At 45.8% G+C, this 25,190-nt stretch overlaps 1 protein-coding gene across 1 annotated transcript in view; it reads right to left on the reverse strand.

The window, feature by feature from the left end:
* The window catches only part of CSMD2 (CUB and Sushi multiple domains 2), a 658,022-nt gene that overhangs the window by 208,889 nt on the left and 423,943 nt on the right, over positions 1-25,190 (reverse strand). The window contains exons 20-22 of the mRNA XM_059896727.1: positions 10,722-10,937; positions 9,082-9,270; positions 3,203-3,372 (exon numbers count right to left, since the gene is read on the reverse strand). Of these exons, the coding sequence (XP_059752710.1) occupies positions 3,203-3,372; positions 9,082-9,270; positions 10,722-10,937 (575 nt within the window). The remainder of the gene's footprint in view (positions 1-3,202; positions 3,373-9,081; positions 9,271-10,721; positions 10,938-25,190) is intronic.

Raw genomic sequence — 25,190 nt, forward strand, 5'->3', positions numbered from 1 at the left:
TTTCTCAGACCCTGTACGCTTCCAGAAGAGCTAGTTGGATTGAGATCTGGCCCCTGCCAACAGTCCCATGGTGTGTCCTTGGCTGCAGGCTCTGCTGCTCTGAGCTAGGTGGTCTTAGATGCATTCTTTCCTTGAGGTTTCTAGCACTTAATCCACAGGCAGGATTTCAATTCACTTATGTGAATTACACTTTGATTAGGCTCTTTCTCAAAATGGACCCCTTTTCGGGGGTATTCCATTTGGCAAAAATTCCTTTAAGTTGTATGTGAAAGGCAGCCTTGCCTAATTTCCCATTTTCATGTCCCTTTAGTCATTTCCGTGGGAACCGTAGAGGATGTAGTTATATACATGGGCTTCGTGTGCCATCTTGAGCTGGGAGCTGTTGTCTTTCCACACTATTGCATTTAGAGGACCTTCTGTCTTGCAGATGACAGAGGTCAAAATTTTGGTGGAGGCCAGAACAGAAGAAATCAGGTAGTCCTAGGAGACAAGCTGGAGTATGTGTAGGGGTGAGGTCTAAGAAATTTTCAGTTATTAAAGGTAAGGAAAAGACTGAGGGTCACAAATGCAAGAAAACAGTCATGGGTCAGAAATCCAAGAGTGTATGGAAGGTTTGGAGGGTTGGTCAGACGCAAGTGTGGAGGAAGTGGCGGGTCTCGCTGGGCAGGAAGGAGTCCAGGTATGCACTGGGGTTCTCGGGAGGGACAGGTACATCCTCAGGATTGGAAACACACCAGTGTTCTGGCAGATGGGCCAGTTACACCAGGGCAAGGGCAGGGTGCTCCTGGAGGTGACTCTGGGTGCCACCTTCTTTGTGTCGAGGTAGATCGGAACGACAGGTGTAAAGAACATTGCCCCTGCAGCTGACAGTGGTTGCAGGGTGGAAACTATAACCGTGCATTTCTTTTCATTCCAAAATAATTCGTGTCCCAGGTTCTCCCTCAGGAGGGCAAGGGTCCTGAGGGGAAGAGTTAGAACAGGAAACTACGTGATCTCCCTGGATGCCTTGCCCTCCCTTCCCCAGACCCCCTGCTATGGAAGCTCTCTCTGGTGGTTACAGGATCGTGTGGATGGCCTTTCGGTCAGGTCAGCACCACAGCCCAACCTTCTGAGGAGGACACTACAGAGGCCTAGAATGGGAGGAAGAGGCTTTTCGGCAAGAAGGTGGAGCCCAGTGTTAGAAGGCTGGTGGCAGGGCCAGCCGGGCAGGCGGCTGCAGAGATCAAGTCTGAAGTCTGGGAAGATCCCTCTAAGAAACACAGGAAATCATCTCCCTCTCCACACAGCCCTGCAGGGCCACCTGAGGTCCTGATCCCTGCCTGAGCCCTCCCTGACCTCTGACCTGGGGATGATGCCCCAGGTCCCTCCCTTCTTACCCTGAGTGCCTCCAAAAGTCTCTCTTCTGTCTGTTAAGTTGCTCACTCAACCCCGAGGCAGAACCTTGATAGTGCAGCGGGGTATGCACACCTGCTGACTATGTCTTAGGTGCTACTCTGAGTCCAGACCACCCTAGAGAGGACGCTGGGGCACCAGCCATGCTCCATGTGACCTCTAGCAACCAAGGAAGGAGGCCTATTGCCGGTCCCGTCAGGCCACATGCACAGAACTGCTGTGCACACTCGCCTCAAAACCTGAGAACTGTAAGTCTCCAAAATGCCTTTTTCTGCAGGGTTAACAGCAACCTTCCTCCAAGAAGGTCTCTGCATCGTCCAGCTTTCCTCAATTCCACCTGCAGCACTAGAGCACGGAAGTCCCTCTGGCCTTGTTGGCCCTGGGTGTGTCCTCTGAGGCTCCGTTGTTGATGATGAACAAATGGATGGAGAGAACTGAGGTCAAGGGAGACGCCTGAAGACATGGCCCTTGGAAAGTATAACGTCCTGTCTATTGTTCACTTATAGGGAGATGCACACTGCATTTCTCTGTTTGGGGAGCTTAGAGGTTGAAAAGTAGAGCTTAAGGAGCCAATGATAGGAACCCACTCACACCTGGGCCACTTTGCCATATTCTGTTCTGTTTCAGGCATATCCGGTCCCAACTGGTCATCTCATGGTACTTCCTCTTGGGTTCAAGAGTAATTAGGTAAGAGTGAGAAATGCCTTCCAAACACACACACACACACACACACACACACACACACATGCCCCAGAGGGTGGGTCAAGAGTATCATCTTTGCATAAAAAGTACAGTGTACTCATCATATCTACAGAGAGTCCTAAGGGATGGGGATTATTTAATGGTTTCTCTTTGGATTTTCTAGAGTGGTGACCTTTGGTTGTTTCTAATGTCTAGACTTCTCTGGCTACAGGGAATAAAACTATATTAGAATACGATAAAAAAGTTTCTTGGCCTAGGATGAAAATGGACCTACTCAGTATGAGATTTTCCTTATAATCTTTTTAAATAAGGCAGCTCTTTGATAAGTTCTCCAGAGTCAACTCTTTTGATTACACACATACACACACATGATGTGTTATTGGAGGTACAAATCACACACACAAAGAAACACAGTCATAAGTGTGTTCAATGTCTTAACAAGTCCCTCTCTATAACCCTTTCTTTAGTCCAAGTCCTTTCACTTCTTTCTCTTATGTAGATCTTGAATCCACTTTCTTCAACCCCACTGCTACATGCAGGCCATCACCATGGCACACTGAAGCTACTGAAATAGCCCACCGGTCACTGAAACATAAACTCAAAACATACACAAATGCACACGCACAGAACACAAGTATGTACAGACACAGATCACCCAAACCAAATACAGACACAGACACAGATGCACACACATGTGGAAACGTACACATAAACATATCTATATCCACACATATCTACACAAATGCACATATTCTATGAACTCTTCCGTATCTAGGTTGATGGTCAGAGTTCACAATGGAAAACCTGATCCACTGGCCACTCCAACTGAGTTTATTATGGTGATTTACTGTCCAGACAACCCCTACTCAATCACATACATATTTGAGAGCAGTCAGCTCCTAAGCAAACTCTAAAGCCACATTCTTTAGAATACACTCGCCTACCCTTCTCTCTTAGATTCTCACTTCTCTCAGATGAGTGAGGACAACATCTTGGGACTCAGGAGGGAAGAAGAAAGGTTGGGTCATTCACACAGAGATAAATCAGTGTGGTGACCATATTTTTGCATCCCGTAACATACATACTCTATGAAATCTATCAGTGTTACCTTGAGGACATCTCCTTCAGAGAGTTCAAATGCCCTGGCTTTGAGCTGAATCCCCTTCCCTGGCTGGGTCTGGATGGAGTAGATGCATTCGTGGTTGTTATTGTAGTTCACAGGAAAGTTGGGAGACAGCAGAGTGCCCTGAGTGCCCGTGACTGAATTCCCACACTCAGCTGGAAAGAGAATCACAATAATCACAGATTAACGCCCATCAGCTACATCTGGAACACAACTCACAGCGCTGGAGTACCTTACAAAGATGACAAGTTGCTTGCCTCTCTACCTGCCAGAGTGCCTGTTTATCTGTCCATTTGTCTGCCTGTCTATAGGAATGCTTATCAAAGTTTTTTTTTTTTTTAACACCTGCCCACCTGTAGTTCTGCTACGTTCCTTTATTTCTCTCCTTCAGTTTGTCTGTTTTTCTTCTGCAGAAATAGAAATAAACCCACCAGGAACCCTTTACTTTCACAGTGTTATGAAGCACCCATTCTCCCTCCCACCTGTTCCTATAGTATCATAGCAACAGAAATGACCAAGGAGGGCATCAGGGGATGATGGGGGCAGCCAAGTGAGGAGGGATGAAGCCTTTCAGTATCAGAGGATACAAATAAAGAGGGGACAAGATTGAATAATAATTGCTAGCATCTTCCAAGCTTTACAAGGATCATTTCAGCCATTAGTCACAGCAACCGATCCCCATGAGGCAGGCACAATTATCCCTGTTTTCAAGATAAAGACCCTGGTACTTAGCAATTTAGATCAAATCTCTCAATTCAAGAAGAGGAGGGGGCTGCAACTCAGCCCTCTTGGTCCTGGAATTTAGGGCCTCTGAGGCTCTGAAGAAAATTTTGGCACAGACCCATGGAAACCCTGTTTAATTCAACAGCTAATGAATTCACACCTTCCTCTCAAAATCTGTTTCTGCTCCTCCAGAATTAGTCATTCTTTCCCCATTGTTCCTATACCTCTATTTATAGCGGTTATCACATTTTACTTGACTTATTTGTTAACATTTCTATCTCCTCCACTGCCCTGTGGATGCTTTAGGGCTTGGTCATATTTCTGTATCTCCAGCACCCACTCGCTCTGCTCCATGCCTGGGCAGGACAGCAGCAGCTATGAAAGGGGTAGCTCAGTGCAGGGCATGTGCTGAAGGACCCTGCAGTTGGCTCTCTAGGGTCTTTGATAATTGTGAAGCCTCTTCCTGGGCTTCCCTGTGGCAGAGCGTCTACCAGATCGCACCCTGATGGCTTGTTTCTTGTCTGCACCCCCTACCCAAACCGTGCGTTACTTGAAGGTAAGGGTCATGCTTAATGTATCCATGAATTTCCAAGGCTTAACCCAGATTGTCTGTAAAATAAATATTTGCCAAATGAATGAATGAATAAATATGGAGGACACTGACCTCAGAGGATGGACAGCTCTAAAAATGATTAGGTTCTGGAAGGATATAAATACAAGTCCAGATGGCAGGCCCATTATTTGTCTGGACATACGGGGAGTATGGAGCATATGTTGAATCTCTGAGGTTGGTGGTAGCACATCTGCTTTCCCCGAACCATTCCTCAGTGTCCCTATTCTAGGCACAGTCATTGGCTGGAAGGACCCTGAGGTCACCACATATTCAACTTTAATTGCCCTGAGCCTGGAGTGTCCTAGGCCACAGCAGTGTGGAGGGAGCATGTGATACAGGAACATTCAGAGCTGAGCCTCTAGTGGGCTTAGTTGTACCTTTGTGTGTTCTCTTGTCCCAAAGGCTGCTCCTTAGAACTTTGAAGATAGTGACCATGTCCCGCCAATCAGTCCTCTGATTGGTGGGACAAGCCCTCCTCCCTGGGCCCTTTCCAGTTCAGGACGAGCTTCAGGTTCCTAAGACGTCACATAAGCCATTACCATGGACAGCATGTTTGTGTCCCTCTGACAAATTCTTATGCTGAAGCGTAAGAATTCCCCAGTGTGATGCTATTTGGAGGTGGGGCCTTTGGGAGGTAATCAGGTCTAGATGAGGTCAGGAGGGGAGAGCCCCCATGATGGGATTAGTGCCCTTATCAGCAGAGGAATTGACCAGAGCCTGCAATCTGTCTGCTGTGTGATGGTACAGCAAGAAGGCTGCCATCTGGAAACCAGGGAAAGAGCCTTTACCAGACACTGAATCCACTGGCACCTTGATCTTGGACTTGCCAGCCTCCGGAACTGTGAGAAATAAATGTTTGTTGTTGAAGCCACCCACTTTATGGTATTTTCTTATAGCAGCTCAAACTGAACAGGATAGCCATCATTTGTCTTGGAGGAGAAATCTCGCTTTGCAGTACTTTAAACTCGGCCTGTTTGCAAAGTGTCCGTACGTGTGTAATGAATGTGCAGAGCTGGGGCATAAAGCTAAAGGGCGGGTGGTGGACGGGCACCCTGGTGGCTGCTGATACTTTAGGTAGATATGTTTCTAAAGTGTGTAAGTATTCTGGGTGCCCTCTGATGAAGGTGGGCATTTGGGGAGGGGGTGCTGAGGGCTGTGCATATTTAGACATTTATTACTCAGTCACATCACGTGGGCAGCCCTCTGAAGCAGCTCTCCACCGTCTCTGGGCATTACACAGTATTCTCTTCCGTCTAGGGAATGACATGTGGTGCAGTGGGATGAGCATGGATTTTAGACTCAGACAGACCAGTTATATCAACTCTCTGAACCTTGGTCTCTTCATCTGCCTCCATCTGGACAATAACAGCATCCACATAAAACTAGAGAGAATACATATATGAAATTTTATGATGAAAGAGGTGAACATATAGGGAGTGGTTAGCACCTAGTAGGCCCTCAACAAGCGTTGTTCCTTTCTCTCCCCATCTAACCCGATGAATCTACGCAGCTTATCTGCTTCTATTTGGAGCCCTAACTGCCCAGGCTCCGGGAATGGCAGAAAGCCCAAGAAGCTTCTCGGGAAGCATGTGTTAGCTGCCTGACATTCACAGCACCCTCACTGTTTCTGATACCTCTTGCTCTCTGCCTAGTTCCTAAAAGTTGGTTTTCCTTAAACGTGGGCTTTGACATATTTTTGCACCTCCTTCCTGCCCCGGCTTGCTGCACAATAGCTATATGCCATCTCTGCCCCAGCATGACCCTCTCCTCTTTCCCACATGCCCGACACCTTTATGGGGAGGGGAAGGGGGCTGACAGCTTCAGATGGGGCCAGTCCTTGGCCCCTACTGAGGACTTTTTCCAGGGCACCGGGGAGTATACAGGAGGTAGCGGGACCTGGCACTTGCTTTTGGGAGAGTTTCCAAAGTATCAGGGGAGGTGAGCAGATGCACTGAAAAGCCAAACACAAGCATAAATGGAAACAAATAAATGTTCCAGAGAAACAAACAGTCATCTGCACCGGAAAGTGCTGCGGCTAATTTGGGCATCTACGACTTCTGTCATCCCCATCAGAAGAGGTCTCGTTAAGGGCAGGGGCTGTGTCTTGTCCATCAGTCTGGGGCTCCCGAGGCAGAGAGTTAGGTCTGCTCCATCATGCGGGGATCCCAAGGGCAGGGCCATGTCTCCTGCTGCAGAATGGGGTCCTCTGGGATCAGGGCTGTCTCTTCCACATCCAGCTCAGGGGACCCTGAGGTCAGGGGATGTGTCGCCCTGTCACACAATGAATTAGAGCCCAGGACTGTCCATCTCCTTCTCAGCAGGGAATGTTCCTGGTAAGTTATTCAATTTACACCTCCAGTGCATATGGCAACTCGGAGCATCTCCCAGATGGGCATTCCCGTGATACCTCCAGCGTGACGTTCTGCTGTGGGCTGGTGGTAATTAGAGGTGATTATAATTGCTATGCATTATGAATACATACAAAACAGAAGACAAATGTAATAATGAAAATATTGTGAGGCGCCATGAACAAACAGTAATTGGAATAATAAGTTAAAGAATGAGTTTATGTAATGAGATCAATGAGGCGAGAGCTTAGGGCATGTGTGTATCTGTGGTCCTGGATAATCCCATTCAGGAAAAATTCCCCTCAGAGCCACTTAGCTGAAGACATTTCTCCAGAGCAGAAAAGAGCTGCTAGCAGCCACATTGAAACTGAACCTACACAGTGGGAGTTACACGTGTGTCTGAATGTGTGTCCAGGTCAGGGTGGGTGGATGCTCTGGGGGATGGTTGCAGGAAAAAGGATAAACTTTGAGATTAGTTAATTGATCAAAAATGGAATTCTGCATCTATTTGTCTTAATGTTTCCCCTCTGAGATCGTAAAGGGTTATTGGTTGTTGGCCATGTCATCGATAAATAATGATAAAAAGGTTATTGGCAAAATGATGATAATTATCTGGCACCCCATTGGTTTATGTAAATTATGTCATCTAATCTGGAATAAAGCCTGTGAATTGGATATTGTTATCTCTGTTTTATAAGCGAGGAAGCTGGAGCTGCTGGGGTCTGGTGGCTTGCCCAAGATCTAACAGCTGGTAAGTGGCAGAGCAGAGACTCACCTTTGAGCCCAGGTGACCCCACAGCCCATCTTGCCATCCTATTTACCACTGTCCTCTGCAGAACCCCAGGGCTCCGTGCGGTTGTCTTGGGCAAGGCTGACCTCAAGGGCTCTCAAGACGCCGGTGCCTGTTTCAGTCAGTGCAGTGCTGCTTTGATCTGTTTGGTACATTGGGGTTTTCTGTAATGTTTAGCACTAGCGGATAGCAGTGAGCATGGAAGGTACTCCACCGACCCAGCCTGTGTTCCGTCTAGCCCCATGCTGTGAGCATCGAGCAAGCAGAGCCACGAACCTTATAAACGAGGGACAGCCAGCAACTGTCCCCAGTCCCTGGGATATCACCCCACTTCTCTCCACTCTCTGGGCCTGGAGCTCTGAACAGCCTGCTCTAGCACGCTGGCAAGGAGGCCGGCAGGACCTTGGGTCACAGGGCTCCTGGTCCCAACTCCATCAGCTACCTCTTTAACCTCACCATCCGCTGTTCCCCCCCTCGCTCGCTCCAGACTGGCCTCCAAGCTATTCCTCAAACACCGAGCAGCCTCGTGGCTTGGGGCCTTGGTACTCTGCTCCCTCTTCTCCCATGAATTAGCTCCTTGAATCCCTTCAGATCTCTACTAAAATGTCAGCTCATCAGAGAAGCTTTTCCTGACCACTTGTTATAAAAACCTCCAGCACTTTCTAAGCTGACCATCTTTCTCTGTAACCCTCAACACTGCCCGACACACTACACATCCATGCGTTTACAGCCTATCTCCCCCCACCAGAACGTGAGACCAGGAGTGGAGAGACCTTCTCTGTGTTGTTCACCTTTGTATTCTCAGCATCCAGAAGCATGCCTGACCTGCAATGGGTGCTCTATAAATGAACCCAACTCCTGCTTCTCTCTCTCTTCCCGAGCGGAATGGAGGAAGTCTTTCTAGAGAGTCTCAAAAGCTAGCACCCTCATTGGACAAGTAAAACCAGCCCTCTCCTCCACCAGATGGGGATTCTCCATGGGCAAAGGTCATACCTCCTTCCTGTAGGTGCACCCACACACCCCACCCAGATTTCTCCGCAAGAGGCATCAATTAGCCATGGGAATGTGTGTTAAGGGTGGGAGGGAACAGCATAGAAATTGATTTCATCCGACTGCCTACTGTGGACCCGCTTTGTAAAGGTCAGCTGAGGCTACAGAACAGCTCATGAAGCAGGCAGCGCCATCTCTCCTGTACCGCTAAGGAGGTTGGTGTGGAAGGAGGGCAGGCCACCCACCCAAGGTCTCACTGCAGGTAACCGTGTGCTAAGACAGTTCTTAAACCCAGTGCTGTTGGCCTCTTGGCCCAGGTGCGTTCCACCACCTCCCAGCAATTGACTAAAGTCCGGCCAACCCCATTAGTGAAGCAAAATGAAAGCACGTGACCACCTACCAACACACCTTGGCAGAGGCGAGCTCCACAGGCGCCGTCTGCCCCCCAGGCACGTGATGCGGGCCGTGCCCTCCAGACGGTACCCGGGGAAGCAGGAGAAGGTCAAGGTGTCGCCTACACCAAACTGCAAGCCCTTCCGGATGCTGTAGGCTGGGACCTCAGGCTCCTCACAGGGCTCCAAGTCATACTCTGGAAAGGGAGCAGGAGAGCTGGGGTCAGACACAGAGGATGGGAACACACAGACAAAGACACCAGGGAGAAGAGGACGAGAGAGGAAGACAGACAGAGGTACAGGATACACACCGATGCACGAAAAGTAAGGAGAGAAGGAGAGAGAGCCCGAGAGGGACACAGACGGGCGAGAACAGGCAGGTGTGTTCTGGGTGGTCTGAATGCCTCCAGACCACAAGCAGTGGGAGAGAGCACCGCCCTTCTGGAAACATGCTTCCCGGGAGTATTTCTGAGGCTGACCCTTCCCTCCTCTGTCCCTTCATCTCCACATGAACCCCAGCCTCAGGCTTGTGGACTCTCCTGCCTCTTTCTCCCTGGGCACCAAGCCAGATCAATTCAATCATCCTGGTTCTAGAGGTTCAGAGTGCATGACCCAGCCTAGGGCAACTTACATTGGGAAAAAGAATCCAAGTGTTTCAGCTGAAGCTGTGTCTTGGTAACGCTGGCACTTGAGGCAGATGGCATGTGTGACGGAGTGGCATTTATGCACCAGGGACCTGCCTCTAGTGACTTTTATACCTCTAGTGATGATATAGAAGCACCTTTTCCCTCATCCCCAAGGGCATCTCCCTTCTGGGGCACAGTACCCAGGGCTCTGTGTGTGGGGAGAAAGAGGCTGGATGAGGCAGACTGGCTGGATATGTCCCATCAGCCAGGACATGGCAGGTGGCATCTGCTGGAGGGACACTGTGGGGCTGAGCTCGGCCGTGTCCCATTTCCTAGAGGTCAGATATCTTTCACCCGTCCCGGGGGAATACACCTGCTGGCTCTGCTCCTGGCTGGTGGTGGGAGGGGGGTGGTCTGGGAGCAATAGGATGAGAGCAGCAGCAGGACTTGGTACTAGAGGATTGAAGGGTCCTCTGTTCTCCCTGAATGTATATTAAAGAGCTTTCTTTGCAGGATTCCTAAACACAAAGATAAATATCCATCGCTACTAAATTAGCATTGGTGAAGCAGCCCCCAAATGAGACCAAAACACTCCAAAATGTGAATTTCAGTCTCCCTTCTTTTTCTTTTCTTTTTTTTTTTTAGAAATTGCTGTGGTTGTGAAGTAGTGGAAGTGGAATCAGAAGAAGAAGCTGGAATTACTAGGGCAGGATGGGACTCCTGAGGTCCTCTAGTTCAATCAGTTGGGTTGGTCATGTTCAGAGCGAAGCCTAAATACCTTCACAGAAGGAGATTCCCCAACAGACCTGCTAATTCCTTCCAAGCCCACTATGAGGAAGTTCGTCCTTGTGTCTAACCCGACTATCTTCTGCTGCAGCAGTGAGGTCCCCCTCCCAGAGGCTGGGGAGGGGACCAAGAACCATCTGCTGGGGAGACCAGAGGCCGGCAGCAGGGTGGGGGGGTGGTGGGAGGGACCGAGTGCTCAGCCATCACTTACCCCGAGGGACCCTCACGTGCTTTACCTGAGAAGGTGATGTTGAAGCCTTCGTAGGACATGGAGAAATCGGAAATGAAGCGGACCTGGGCAGTGAAGTTGCCGTAGAGTCCAGCGCTGATGGGGGCTGGCAACCGGGAACCGGTCAGCTGCCTCAGGGGCTGGGTGAAACTGCCATTCTCCGTGATGAGGAGGTAGTCGTGGTTGCTCTCCAGGTGGAAGGTGTGGAAAGTGAAGAACACACCTGCCAGGAGACCAGAGGGTCAGGGTGATGACAGTCAGAGGGCTGAAGGGGCTCAGCTGCACGACGGGGTCTGCACAAACGTTCCCCGTTTGCAAACGTCTATCGGTGTGCAGAACCTCAAGCTTGAGCAAGATCAACACACACCAGCCAACCTGAATGAAGGAATCCAGGTGAACCGCACACGCCCCTGCCCTGAGGTCCAGTCAGGGAGAAGGATGCTGCTTTCTGGTTGTCCCAGTTTGAAAGGGAGATTTATGGCTAGGTCATTCATCCAGTCAACAAGTATTTGTACATGTATTGGGTACTTCCTATGGGCCAGGATCCAGGGCTAGGTGGGTGCAAGGGGATATAGCTACAGTACAGAGTGACAAACACTGGAACCAATGTAGATCAGACTGCGCTGGGGGGCAGAAGGGAAAGAGGGGAGGGTAGGATGCCCTCACTAAAGAGTGAGCATTTGATTGGGGTCTTAAAAGGAGGCTTAGGAATTAACCGGGTAAGAGGGGAAAGGGCACCCCAGGCAGGGCGCCAGGGGACAGAGCCGCTGTGGACTCCAGGGCTCAGTGAGCTGCACGGTGCGGCTGGACACGCTAAGCAGGAAACATCTGGAAGAGAGGCTGGAAATGTAGGCTGGGGCTGGACTGGATATTTTTCTGGACGCACTGAGAAGCCATCCTATCCAGAGTGGGTCAGATTTCAGATTAGCAAGATGTTGGTGGCTGTGACGAGGACGAAGTGGAGGGAGAGAGAACAGTCAGAAGGAGGTCAGCCATGCACTGGGGGAAAGTGGATGGGGGCTGGCAGAGGGGGTGAGAGCAGGAAAGGGACACAAGACTCAGGAGGTGAAGTAGACAGGGATCAGAGGAACAGATGCAAAGGAGGAGCTAAGGGACGACGGGGAAGGTTTTTTTTTTAACATTTTTTTTAAAACATCTTTATTGGAGTATAATTGCTTTACAATGGTGTGTTAATTTTTGCTGTATAACAAAGTGAATCAGTTATACATATACATATATCTCCATATCTCCTCCCTCTTGTGTCTCCCTCCCACCCTCCCTATCCCACCCCTCTAGGTGGTCACAAAGCACGGAGCTGATCTCCCTGTGCTATGCGGCTGCTTCCCACTAGCCATCTATTTTACATTTGGTAGTGTATATATGTCCATGCCACTCTCTCACTTCATCCCAGCTTACCCTTCCCCCTCCCCTGTGTCCTCAAGTCCATTCTCTACGTCTGAGTCTTTATTCCTGTCCTGCCCCTAGGTTCTTCAGAACCTTTTTTTTTTAGATTCCATACATATGTGTTAGCATATGGTATTTATTTTTCTATTTCTGACTTACTTCACTCTGTATGACACTGTCTAGGTCCATCCACCTCACTACAAATAACTGAATTTTGTTTCTTTTTATGGCTGAGTAATATTCCATTGTATATATGTGCCACATCTTCTTTATCCATTCATCTGTCGATGGACACTTAGGTTGCTTCCATGTCCTGGCTATTGTAAATAGAGCTGCAATGAACATTGTGGTACATGATCTTTTTGAATTATGCTTTTCTCAGGGTATATGCCCAGTAGTGGGATCGCTGGGTCGTATGGTAGCTCTATTTTTAGTTTTTTAAGGAACCTCCACACTGTTCTCCATAGTGGCTGTATCAACTTACATTCCCACTAACAGTGCAGGAGGGTTCCCCTTTCTCCACACCCTCTCCAGCATTTATTGTTTGTAGATTTTTTGATGATGGCCATTCTGACTGGTGTGAGGTGATACCTCATTGTAGTTCTGATTTGCATTTCTCTAATGATTAATAATGTTGAGCATCCTTTCATGTGTTTGTTGGCAATCTGTATATCTTCTTTGGAGAAATGTCTATTTAGGTCTTCTGCCCATTTTTAAATTGGGTTGTTTGCTTTTCTGATATTGAGCTGCATGAGTTGCTTGTAAATTTTGGAGATTAATCCTTTGTCAGTTGCTTCATTTGTAAATATTTTCTCCCATTCTGAGGGTTGTATTTTTGTCTTGTTTTTGGTTTTCTTTGCTGTGCAAAAGCTTTTAAGTTTCATTAGGTCCCATTTGTTTATTTTTGTTTTTATTTCCATTTCTCTAGGAGGTGGGTCAAAAAGGATCTTGCTGTGATTTATGTCATAGAGTGTTCTCCCTATGTTTTCCTCTAAGAGTTTTATAGTATCTGGCCTTACATTTAGGTCTCTAATCCATTTTGAGTTTATTTCTGTGTGTGGTGTTAGGGAGTGCTCCTAATTTCATTCTTTTACAAGTAGCTGTCCAGTTTTCCCAGCACCACTTATTGGAGAGGCTGTCTTTTCTCCACTGTATATTCTTGCCTCCTTTATCAAAAATAAGGTGACCATATGTGTGTGGGTTTATCTCTGGGCTTTCTATCCTGTTCCATTGATCTATATTTCTGTTTTTGTGCCAGTACCATACTGTCTTGATTACTGAGCTTTGTAGTATAGTCTGAAGTCCGGGAGCCTGATTCCTGCAGCTCCGTTTTTCTTTCTCACGATTGCTTTGGTTATTTGGGGTCTTTTGTGTTTCCATACATACTGTGAAATTTTTTGTTCTAGTTCTGTGAAAAATGCCATTGGTAGTTTGATAGGGATTGCATTGAATCTGTATATTGCTTTGGGTAGTATAGTCATTTTCACAATGTTGATTCTTCCAATCCAAGAACATGGTATATGTCTCCATCTGTTTGTATCATCTTTAATTTCTTTCATCAGTGTCTTATAGTTTTCTGCATACAGGTCTTTTGTCTCCTTAGGTAGGTTTACTCCTAGGTATTTTATTCTTTTTGTTGCAGTGGTAAATGGGAGTGTTTCCTTAATTTCTCTTTCAGATTTTTCATCATTAGTGTATAGGAATGCAAGAGATTTCTGTGCATTAATTTTGTATCCTGCTACTTTACCAAATTCATTGATTAGCTCTAGAAGTTTTCTGGTAGCCTCTTTAGGATGCTCTACGTATAGTATCATGTCATCTGCAAACAGTGACAGGATTACTTCTTCTTTTCCAATTTGGATTCCTTTTATTTCTTTTTCTTCTCTGATTGCTGTGGCTAAAACTTCCAAAACTATGTTGAATAATAGTGGTGAGAGTGGGCAACCTTGTCTTGTTCCTGATCTTAGAGGAAATGCTTTTAGTTTTTCACCATTGAGAAGATGTTGGCTGTGGGTTTGTCATATATGGCCTTTATTATGTTGAGGTAAGTTCCCTCTATGCCTACTTTCTGGAGGGTTTTTATCATAAATGCGTGTTGAATTTTGTCGAAAGCTTTCTCTGCATCTATTGAGATGATTATATGTTTTTTCTTCTTCAGTTTGTTAATATGGTGTATCACATTGATTGATTTGCATATATTGAAGAATCCTTGCATTCCTGGGATAAACCCCACTTGATCATGGTGTATGATCCTTTTAATGTGCTGTTGGATTCTGTTTGCTAGTATTTTGTTGAGGATTTTTGCATCTATGTTCATCAGTGATATTGGTCTGTAGTTTTCTTTCTTTGTGACATCTTTGTCTGGTTTTGGCATCAGGGTGATGGTGGCCTCGTAGAATGAGTTTGGGAGTGTTCCTCCCTCTGCTATATTTTGGAAGAGTTTGAGAAGGATAGGTGTTAGCTCTTCTCTAAATGTTTGATAGAATTCACCTGTGAAGCCATCTGGTCCTGGGCTTTTGTTTGTTGGAAGATTTTTAATCACAGTCTCAATTTCAGTGCTTGTGATTGGTCTGTTTATATTTTCCATTTCTTCCTGGTTCAGTTTCAGAAGGTTGTGCTTTTCTAAGAATTTGTCCATTTCTTCCAGGTTGTCCATTTTATTGGCATATAGTTGCTTGTAGTAATCTCTCATGATCCTTTGTATTTCTGCAGTGTCAGTTGTTACTTCTCCTTTTTCATTTCTAATTCTGTTGATTTGAGTCTTCTCCCTTTTTTTCTTGATAAGTGTGGCTAATGGTTTATCTTCTCAAAGAATCAGCTTTTAGTTTTATTGATCTTAGCTATTGTTTCCTTCATTTCTTTTTCATTTATTTCTGATCTGATCTCTATGATTTCTTTCCTTCTGCTAACTTAGGGGTCTTTTTGTTCTTCTTTCTCTAATTGCTTTAGGTGTAAGGTTAGGTTGTTTATTTGAGATGTTTCTTGTTTCTTGAGGTAGGATTGTATTGCTATAAACTTCCCTCTTGGAACTGCTTTTGCTGCATCCCATAGGTTTTGGGTCATCGTGTTTTCATTGTCATTTGTTTCTAGGTATTTCTTGATTTCCTCTTTGATTTCTTCAGTGATCTCTTGGTTATTAAGTAGTGTATTGTTTAGCCTCCATGTGTTTGTATTTTTTACCGATTTTTTCCTGTAATTGATATCTAGTCTCATAGCGTTGTGGTTGGAAAAGATACTTGATACGATTTCAATTTTCTTAAATTTACTAAGGCTTGATTTGTGACCCAAGATATGATCTATCCTGGAGAATGTTCCAAGAGCACTTGAGAAGAATGTGTATTCTGTTGTTTTTGGATGGAATGTCCTATAAATATCAATTAAGTCCATCTTGTTTAATGTATCATTTAAAGCTTGTGTTTCCTTATTTATTTTCATTTTGGATGATCTGTCCATTGGTGAAAGTGGGGTGTTAAAGTCCCCTACTATGATTGTGTTACTGTCGATTTTCCCTTTTATGGCTGTTAGCATTTGCCTTATGTATTGAGGTACTCCTACATTGGGTGCATAAATATTTACAATTGTTATATCTTCTTCTTGGATTGATACCTTGATCATTATGTAGTGTCCTTCTTTGCCTCTTGTAAGAGTCTTTGTTTTAAGGTCTATTTTGTCTGATATAAGAATTGCTACTCCATCTTTCTTTTGATTTCCCTTTACATGGAATATCTTTTTCCATCCCCTCACTTTCAGTCTGTATGTGTCCCTAGGTCTGAAGTGGGTCTCTTGTAGACAAGACAGGTCTTGTTTTTGTATCCATTCAGCCAGTCTATGTCTTTTGGTGGGAGCATTTAATCCATTTACATTTAAGGTAATTATTGATATGTATGTTCCTATTACCGTTTTCTTAATTGTTTTGGGTTTGTTATTGTAGGTCTTTTCCTTCCCTTGTGTTTCCTGCCTAGAGAAGTTCCTTTAGCATTTGTTGTAAAGCTGGTTTGGTGGTGCTGAATTCTCTTAGCTTTTGCTTGTCTGTAAAGGTTTTACTTTCTCTGTCAAATCTAAATGAGATCCTTGCTGGGTGGAGTAATTTTGGTTGTAGGTTTTTCCCTTTCATTACTTCAAATATGTCCTGCCACTCCCTTGGCTTGCAGAGTTTCTGCTGAAAGATCAGCTGTTAACCTTATGGGGATTCCCTTGTATGTTATTTGTTTCTTTTCCCTTACTGCTTTCAGTATTTTTTCTTTGTATTTAATTTTTGATAGTTTGATTAATATGTGTCTTGGCATGTTTCTCCTTGGATTTATCCTGTATGGGACTCTTTGTGCCTCCTAGACTTGATTGACTATTTCCTTACCCATATTAGGGAAGTTTTCAACTATAATCTCTTCAAATATTTTCTCAGTCCCTTCCTTTTTCTCTTCTTCTTCTGGGACCCCTATAATTAGAATGTTGGTACATTTAATGTTGTTCCAGAGGTCTCCAAGACTGTCCTCAATTCTTTTCATTCTTTTTTCTTTATTGTGCTCTGCAGTAGCTATTTCCACTATTTTATCTTCCAGGTTACTTATCTGTTCTTCTTCCTGAGTTATTCTGCTATTGATTCCTTCTAGAGAATTTTTAATTTCATTTATTGTGTTGTTCATCATTGTTTGTTTGCTCTTTAGTTCTTCTAGGTCCTTGTTAAACGTTTCTTGTATTTTCTCCATTTATTTCTAAGAATTTGGATCATCTTTACTATCATTACTCTGAATTCTTTTTCAGGTAGACTGCCTATTTTCTCTTCATTTGTTTGCTCTGGTGGGTTTTTACGTTGCTCCTTCATCTGCTGTGTGTTTCTCTGTCTTCTCATTTTGCTTATCTTACTGTGTTTGGGGTCTCCTTTTTGCAGGCTGCAGGTTCGTAGTTCCTGGTTTTTTTGGTGTCTGCCCCCAGTGGCTAAGGTTGGTTCAGAGGGTTGTGTAGGTTTCCTCGTGTAGGGGACTAGTGCCTGTGTTCTGGTGGATAAGGCTGGATCTTGTCTTTCTGGTGGGTAGGACCGCATCCGGTGGTGTGTTTTGGGGTGTCTGTGACCTTATTATAATTTTAGGTAGCCTCTCTGCTAATGAGTGGGGTTGTGTTCCTGTCTTGCTAGTTGTTTGGCATAGGGTGTCCAGCACTGTAGCTTGCTGGTTATTGAATGGAGCTGGGTCTTAGCGTTGAAATGGAGATCTCTGGGAGAGCTTTCGCCATTTGATATTACGTGGAGCCAGGAGGTCTCTGGTGGACCAATGTCCTGAACTCGGCTCTCCCATCTCAGAGGCACAAGCCTGACACCCAGTCGGAGCACCAAGGCTCTGTCAGCCACACGGCCAGGTACGTGGGGAGTTTCTTGCCTTTTGGGAAGCCTGAGGTCTTCTGCCAGCATTCAGTAGGTGTTCTGTAGGAGTTGTTCCACATGTAGATGTATTTCTGATGTATTTCTGGGGAGGAAGGTGATCTCCACGTCTTACTCCTCCACCATCTTGAAGGTCTCCCCGGATGATGGGAAAGATTTTGACCTGAAGGACAGTGATGTCTTTTGTGACCTGGGGTCGGATGCATAGGAAGAAGAGGAGCAGATGGTAGAAAGGTAATGGCCTTGGCTTTGAACACCCTGCATGTTTGGCATTCAAGCAGCATGAACTAGTGGGAACTGGAAGTACAGACTTAGAGTTCAGGACTAAGGTCAGACTACAGCAGTAGAGCTTGGACAGCTGCTACCTGAATCAACAAGCATGAAGAGGACCAGAGCAGGGAAGGGCAGCCATCAGAGGAGGGGCAGATTGGAAGTCTGCGGGAGGAGGGACATCAAACAGAAGACAGGGAGGAGGGGGATTGGTGGGGGAGGGGACAGGCAGCCATCCCATCTGAGATGGGAAAAAGGGAGGGGACCTCCGCTGAGGGGGAGGGGCTAAGGGCACTCAATAAAGATAATAACATTCAGCACTAAGTATGTGTGTCATTGTCCTGAGTTGCCCTTTAGTTGGCCCCTATCAATCAGAAGGGGAGATACGGAAACATTTCACCCTGCTAAGAACCCTCCAGCATGGGTATGATTATTCTCATTCCATGTTACACCTGAGGAAACCAAGGCACAAAGCGATGAAGTCATTTGTCCAAGGTCGCCCAGCTAGTAGGTGGGAGAGCTGAGATCTGAACTGAGACAATCTGGTGGCAGAGGCTGTGCAATAAACCACCCCACGAGGCAGCTTCTCCCGCTATGGCAAGAGAGCCCGCGGTAGGAGGGGCCAGGTGGCGGGAGGGGTCAGGGGTGAGCAAGGTTATGGAGCAGCAGGATCTTAACACCCAGAGCAACACTTGAACTTGTCCAGATGGTAGTTGTGCTTGGGTGGGCAGATGTGTAATGCACGTCCACCCACGGGTGAGTGTGCCCATGGGAATACACGCCATGGATGTACCAGGGCAGGAACTCGGGTAGGCGAGGAATGCTGCACCCAAGTGCTGTTCAAAGTCCACGGACCTCAGCATCTGGGGCATTGTCTGGAAGCTTGTTGGAAATGCAGAATCTTGGCCTCCACCACAGACCTCCTGAATCAGAATCTGCATGCTAACAAGATCCCCCAAGAGATTGTTGCACATAAAAGTGTGAGGAATACTTCTCTAATTACTGACACGTTTTTGATAAACGATGGTTAGATCCAAGGTCTTAATGCTTAAGCATTTGAGATGTTTTCGGTTTTTTTGCCTCTCTGTTGATAGAAACTGGTGATCTGGAGTATTTGGGATTCTACAGGTGGGGGTTGGGGGAACAGAATCCAGTAGAGGTGGGACCAGGGAAGCAGCTTGTGAATGCCCTGTGCCCGGGCAGCTGACATGCATCCATTTATCTATTTACTCAAAGACATAGACCCTGAGCACCTACTAAGTGCCAGGCCTGGGCTAAGCACCGAGAAAGATCTCCCAGTCTAGAAGAGGAGACAGGGACAGAGGGAGAGTGGGCAACTATGCCTCCGGGGTTGGGAAGGCTTCACAGGGGTCACAGTCTGTGACACGAGGGGTGTAAGCATGCTTGGAACCCCACGGGTATGTATGCCCGTACATATCCTGTACTGCCGACACGTAAACACATGTGCAAATGAGAAAACTGTTCTCAGTCTGCAGAGCTTGGGAGGGGGCTTGGTGGAATAGATGTCTTTCCCTCCTAGCTGGAACACAGGGTTGAGTGGAGGATGAGTCAGACACAGTAATAGGCGGAAACGAAGGTGAATTAAGCACTGTGCCTTTACCCTGTTTTTCCAGCATGCAAATACAGCCCCTCCAAAGGAGTAAACGTTTGGCAAGGATTCTAAGGATAAGTAAACAACTGAGATGAAACTCCTGGGTTTCCCAGCTATGCTGATTGCTTGGGGCTCTTTTGGCCATTGTGTGAAAATGAAGACATTGTCACAGAAATAGAGAGGCCCTGTGTTGGAGTTTGAATCCAGATTTGGCGTGACAGATGCACACACAAACGAAGACTCCACTGGAGGGAAGCATGCAGAATCGTGCAAAGGACATTTAACACCACACTGGAGCAGAAAGGGCAGGGCCGTGGGAAAGGAGGGGGTTTGGAGGGAGGCAAGACCTGCATCAAAAGCCCGTCTACCAGCGAAAGTGTCTGGGCCAAAGTTGCTCTGCGCCTTTAGGTGACATTTAATCCTTGGAGAGAGGAACACCTGGGGCAGCACATGCAAAGCCCACGGCACAGTGCCTGGCACACAGTAGGCGTTCTTAGTACTCAGTTCATCTAACTCCGAGACAGCCTTGTGGGTTAAAAGATGTCAGGCCTGGGGTCTTAGCAAGGGCACGTTATCTGGACTCCTGAACTGGCTGTTCCCTTGGGCTGGGCATGTGGTAAGTTGAACAATTCTGAATTTCACAGAGTTTTCAGTTTCCCCACCTGGACTTCTACCTGGTAGGGAGCAATTGGAGTCAGCAGCCTCCATAGGTCTGTTAGCCCGAGATACTGTTACAAGCAGAGCCTGAGGGGTGCCCTCTGGAGAAGGGTCTGAGTTCACTTTAATTCAATTCATATATATATTTCTGGAGTTTCTTATGTGCCAGGCATGAAGCCAGCAGCTGGGGAAATTGCAGGAAGCAAGGCAGACATTTCTCTGAAAGAGCTTGGAGTTGGTCCGGGGGACAGATGACGAGGATGCCAAGTTCCATACAGTGGGGAGAAATCTGGGATTGGGAAGGAACAGGGTCACATAGGAGCCTGTGGACGGGAGCCCCACCCAGACCCAGAGCTGGGGGCAGGGGGTCGGGAAGGTTCAGTAGAGGAAGTGAGTTCAGAAGGATGAGGAGCTGGCCAGGCAAGGGTAATGGTGGAGATGATGCGGGGACAGGAAGTGTTCCAGGAGAAGAAATTTGTCCCATTTTGCAAAGCTCTAGAGGACAATGAAAGCCTAAGAAGTTCTAGGAACTGAAAGAAGTTCAGTGTAGCTAGAACTTAGTGTTTAGAGGGCTCAGAAGGAGGCTGAGAAAGGTAAACCAAGGCTATAAGGCCATGCTAGCTATTTTACAATTTGGGGCTCAATGCTTAGGGTCTGGTGAAGCCTTTCAATGGTTCTAAGGAAGAAGTGACCTGGTTATATACATCAGTGACCTCTTGTTGATTCTCTGCCTGGAACACTTCTCATCCTGGCTAATTCCTGTTCATCCTTGAAGACTGGCCTAAGTCTCAACTCCCCACCTGTGTCTGCTCTATCCCAGAATTGACCATGGTACATTGAGAGGTCTCTTTAGGCTGGATCTCTACCACTAGACTACAAGGCAGGCAGCGCCAGAGGATTTGTTCCCCTGTGCTTGCCTAGCACCTACAGCAAGTGCAAGTGTCAAATAAGCATTTGTTAAAAATTTGTTGAACTGCATTGACTTCTAAGGAAAGACACAGGTAGAAAGGCAAAGAGGAACATACACCCCTATAATTACAGACATCAGACGCAGAGAGAATCGTGACTATAGGGGGTCGTTACTCTAGGGATCACAGGGGGCTGCCTTTCTTTCCCTCTTGATGCCACAGAGTAGCTTCTGGCTCTGGCAATGGCCAACTCTGGACCAGGCTTGGTGGAAACAGCTCTGCAGGATGAACAAGGACGCTGCCTCCATCCCTCCTCTCCTCGGGAACAATACTGTGGGGAAAAGGGGCCAGCCCCACATTGCCCTGACTGCCGGAGAGTCCTGTCTTGCCCAAGAAGCTCCAGGCTGTCCTAATCTCGGCTACATACCAGGCCTATTAAAGGCAACAGTGACAGTGCTTAAATACATGAGGTGGGATTATAAGTGACTTTTCTTTCAAATTTTCTTTTTTTATACAAATGGTATACTTTACATGGAATACATATTTAGTGCTCAAAATTAGGAAAAAGTCAAAAGATGAAAATAAGAGACAACTAGTATTAACCTTTGGGGGCATAGTTCTTCAGACTGTTTTCTATGCACATATCCTTGCTTAATTTTTTTATTTTTTAATAAATTTAATAAATAAATAAATAAATTAATTAATTAATGGTTGCACCGGGTCTTCGTTGCTGTGCACGGGCTTTCTCTAGTTGTGGCGAGCGGGTGTTACTCTTCGTTGCGGTGTGCGGGCTTCTCATTGCGGTGGCTTCTCTTGTTGCTGAGCACAGGCTCTAGGCGCGCGGGCTTCAGTAGTTGTGGCACACGGGCTCAGTAGTTGTGGCTCGCGAGCTCTAGAGCGCAGGCTCAGTAGTTGTGGCACACGGCTTAGTTGCTCCACGGCATGTGGGATCTTCCTGGACCAGGGCTTGAACCTGTGTCCCCTGCACTGGTAGGCGGATTCTTAACCACTGTGCCACCAGGGAAGCCAGCTCTCCTTGCTTAATTTTTATAAACTGAATATATTACTTTGGCAAACTTTTTTTTTAGTCAACAGTGTATTGCAACCATCCGTGTAGGGCTTTAAATATTCTTTCACATTATTCCTTTCGGTAGCTGCATGGTAATATTGAATATTTCATTATTTGGCAATACCATACGTTTAGTTAACATTTCCTGATTGATGGACATTGGAATAGTTACTAGTTTTTCAATTAATAAAGTGTTTTAGGGGACAACCTTGTAGCTAAATCTTGATGTACAGTTTATTTATTTTCTTCAGATAAATTCCAAGAAGTAGAACTGCTGGGTCCAGAGGCACGTATATTCTTTTTTTAAAAAAAATTTAATTAATTAATTAGTTTATTTTTGGCTGTGTTTGGTCTTCGTTGCTGCGTGTGGGCTTTCTCTAGTTGTGGCGAGCAGAGGCTACTCTTCGTCACGGTGCACGGGTTTCTCATTGTGGTGGCTTCTCTTGTTGTGGAGCACGGGCTCTAGGCGCACGGGCTTCAGTAGTTGTGTCTCGTGGGCTCTAGAACGCAGGCTCAGTAGTTGTGGCGCACGGGCTTAGTTGCTCCGTGCCATGTGGGATCTTCCTGGACCAGGGCTTGAACCCGTGTCCCCTGCATTGGCAGGCGGATTCTTAACCACTGCGCCAGCAGGGAAGTACCGGGGGCACGTATATTCTTAAGGCTTCTGATTCATTGCTGAATCATCCTCTGGAAAGTTTGAGCAGTTTCGCACGATGGCAGCACCGACGAATAGTATTCGTGTCTCTACACTGTTCCCCACACTGTTACACCGTTGTGATGTTCTCTGCTGACTTGAAAAGGGAAATGGCATTTCATTTACTGGGTGAATATGCATTTTTAAAATTGTTAGGGGTGGTCGAGGTCTTTTCATTTGTATTTCCTCTATTACGAAGTGTTTATAGCTTTGCTTATTTTATAGCCCTGTAGACCAGGCATATTTTTCTAAAAAAATTTTAAGAGCTCTTTATGCATCAGGTTCGTGGTCCTTAGATGATTACATAGGTTGCAAATATTTTTGTCCATTAACTATTTGAATATTTTACATGAATATTTTGAATATTTATATATTTATTTGAAAAAACCATAAATCTGTTCAAAGTATTATTTAATCAAATCTAACAGTCTTTGCCTTCATGGATTCTACTTTTGGTGCTACTCTTTAAGTAAGTCCCACCTGAGGTTAGACTTTCATATCCTTCTAGCACTAGAATTTGTGGATAAATGCGTGAGGTATGATTTGGCTTTTTCTTTTTCCCAAATGGTTAAGCCCACTGTTTTAAAACCATTTATTAAATAATCCATCCTCTCTTTAATGGATTGGAAATGACACTTTAATCATATACTGAAGACTGTCTCTCTCTCACACACACATACACACACTCTCTCTCTCTCTCTCACACACACACACACACACACACACAGGGGAATCTATTTCTGGATCGTTATTCTCCCTCACTGATTTGTTTGTCCACTCCTATACTCATACCACATCATTAAAATTATTTTATCCCATTATAACATTTTAATATCTGGAAGGGTTGCTCTTCCCTTTAAAGATATTCTTGGATTTTCTACACGTTAATTCTTCTAGATCAGAGGTTCTTATTTAAAGGCACGCATCACAGTTACTAGTGAAGTGTTCTAAAAACATAGTTGCCTGGTTTCCACCTCCAACATAGAAAATCTAAACCTCTAGTGTAGGGGTCTAACATTAGAGTATTTGCCAAACTGCGTTAAGAACCTTGACTCTAGGTCCATCCACCTCACTACAAATAACTCAATTTTGTTTCTTTTTATGGCTGAGTAATATTCCATGGTATATATGTGCCACATTTTCTTTATCCATTCATCTGTTGATGGACACTTAGGTTGCTTCCATGTCCTGGCTATTGTAAATAGAGCTGCAATGAACATTTTGGTACATGACTCTTTTTGAATTATGCTTTTCTCAGGGTATATGCCCAGTAGTGGGATTGCTGGGTCATATGGTAGTTCTATTTTTAGTTTTTTAAGGAACCTCCATACTGTTCTCCATAGTGGCTGTATCAATTTACATTCCCACCAACAGTACAAGAGGGTTCCCTTTTCTCCACACCCTCTCCAGAGTGAAGTAAGTCAGAAAGAGAAAAATAAATACCATATGCTAACACATATATATATGGAATCTAAGGGAAAAAAAAAAAGGTCATGAAGAAACTAGGGGAAAGATGGGAATAAAGACACAGACCTACTAGAGAATGGACTTGAGGATACGGGGAGGGGGAAGGGTAAGCTGTGACAAAGTGAGAGAGTGGCATGGACATGTATACACTACCAAACGTAAAATAGATAGCTAGTGGGAAGCAGCTGCATAGCACAAGGAGATTAGCTCGGTGCTTTGTGACCATCTAGAGGGGTGGGATAGGGAGGGTGGGAGGGAGGGAGACGCAAGAGGGAAGAGATATGGGGACATATGTGTATGTATAACTGATTCATTTTGTTATAAAGCAGAAACTAACACACCATTGTAAAGCAATTATACTCCAATAAAGATGTTAAAAACAAAAAAACAAAAAAAACGAAGAACCTTGACTCTAGATGAACGTCGGAGCAAGCTTCTGAGGGTAGAAGCCATCTCTGCCTGGTCACTGTGTATTCCCAGCCCCAGGGTCTGCCGCATAGGTGGAGTTCAATCAATATTTGTGGAGTGAAAGAGTATATTAGTTAATGTTTATTTGTAGTCAGCACCCTTACTTTGAACTTGGGACTCCCAAAGGTCATTTATGTCAGGGAAGGTAGGGCAAGAGGCCAGCCTGGTGAGGAATATGAAAACACTCCTCTGAGGAACCGTGTGAGTTCTGTGAGAAGAGGATTGCCACGTACAATACCTGAAGGCTGGATGTGAGGAACAGGGAGCAGAGGCAGCCTATGTTCCTCCAGGGCTGGGCTCAGTACAAGGAACTCAGTCTCAGGTTATTAGGAGGGGTCAGATCTAGCAGAAAATGAGAATAGGTGCCCCTTTGTTGAGTGGGTTGGTCACCTCTCCACCACGGGCGGTGTTTAGACAGAAGGTGTGTTGCCATCTTGTGCGGAGTGATTTGGAGAAGATTCCCGACCGAATTAAGTAGGTTTGAGAGCTGGTAATCTCTAAGATCTCTTCCAGAATGGAGATTTTAGGTTTGAAAAATATTTGTTGAATGAGT

This window comes from Balaenoptera ricei, chromosome 1 (genome assembly GCF_028023285.1).
Source record: "Balaenoptera ricei isolate mBalRic1 chromosome 1, mBalRic1.hap2, whole genome shotgun sequence".
Taxonomy (NCBI): Eukaryota; Metazoa; Chordata; class Mammalia; order Artiodactyla; family Balaenopteridae; genus Balaenoptera; species Balaenoptera ricei.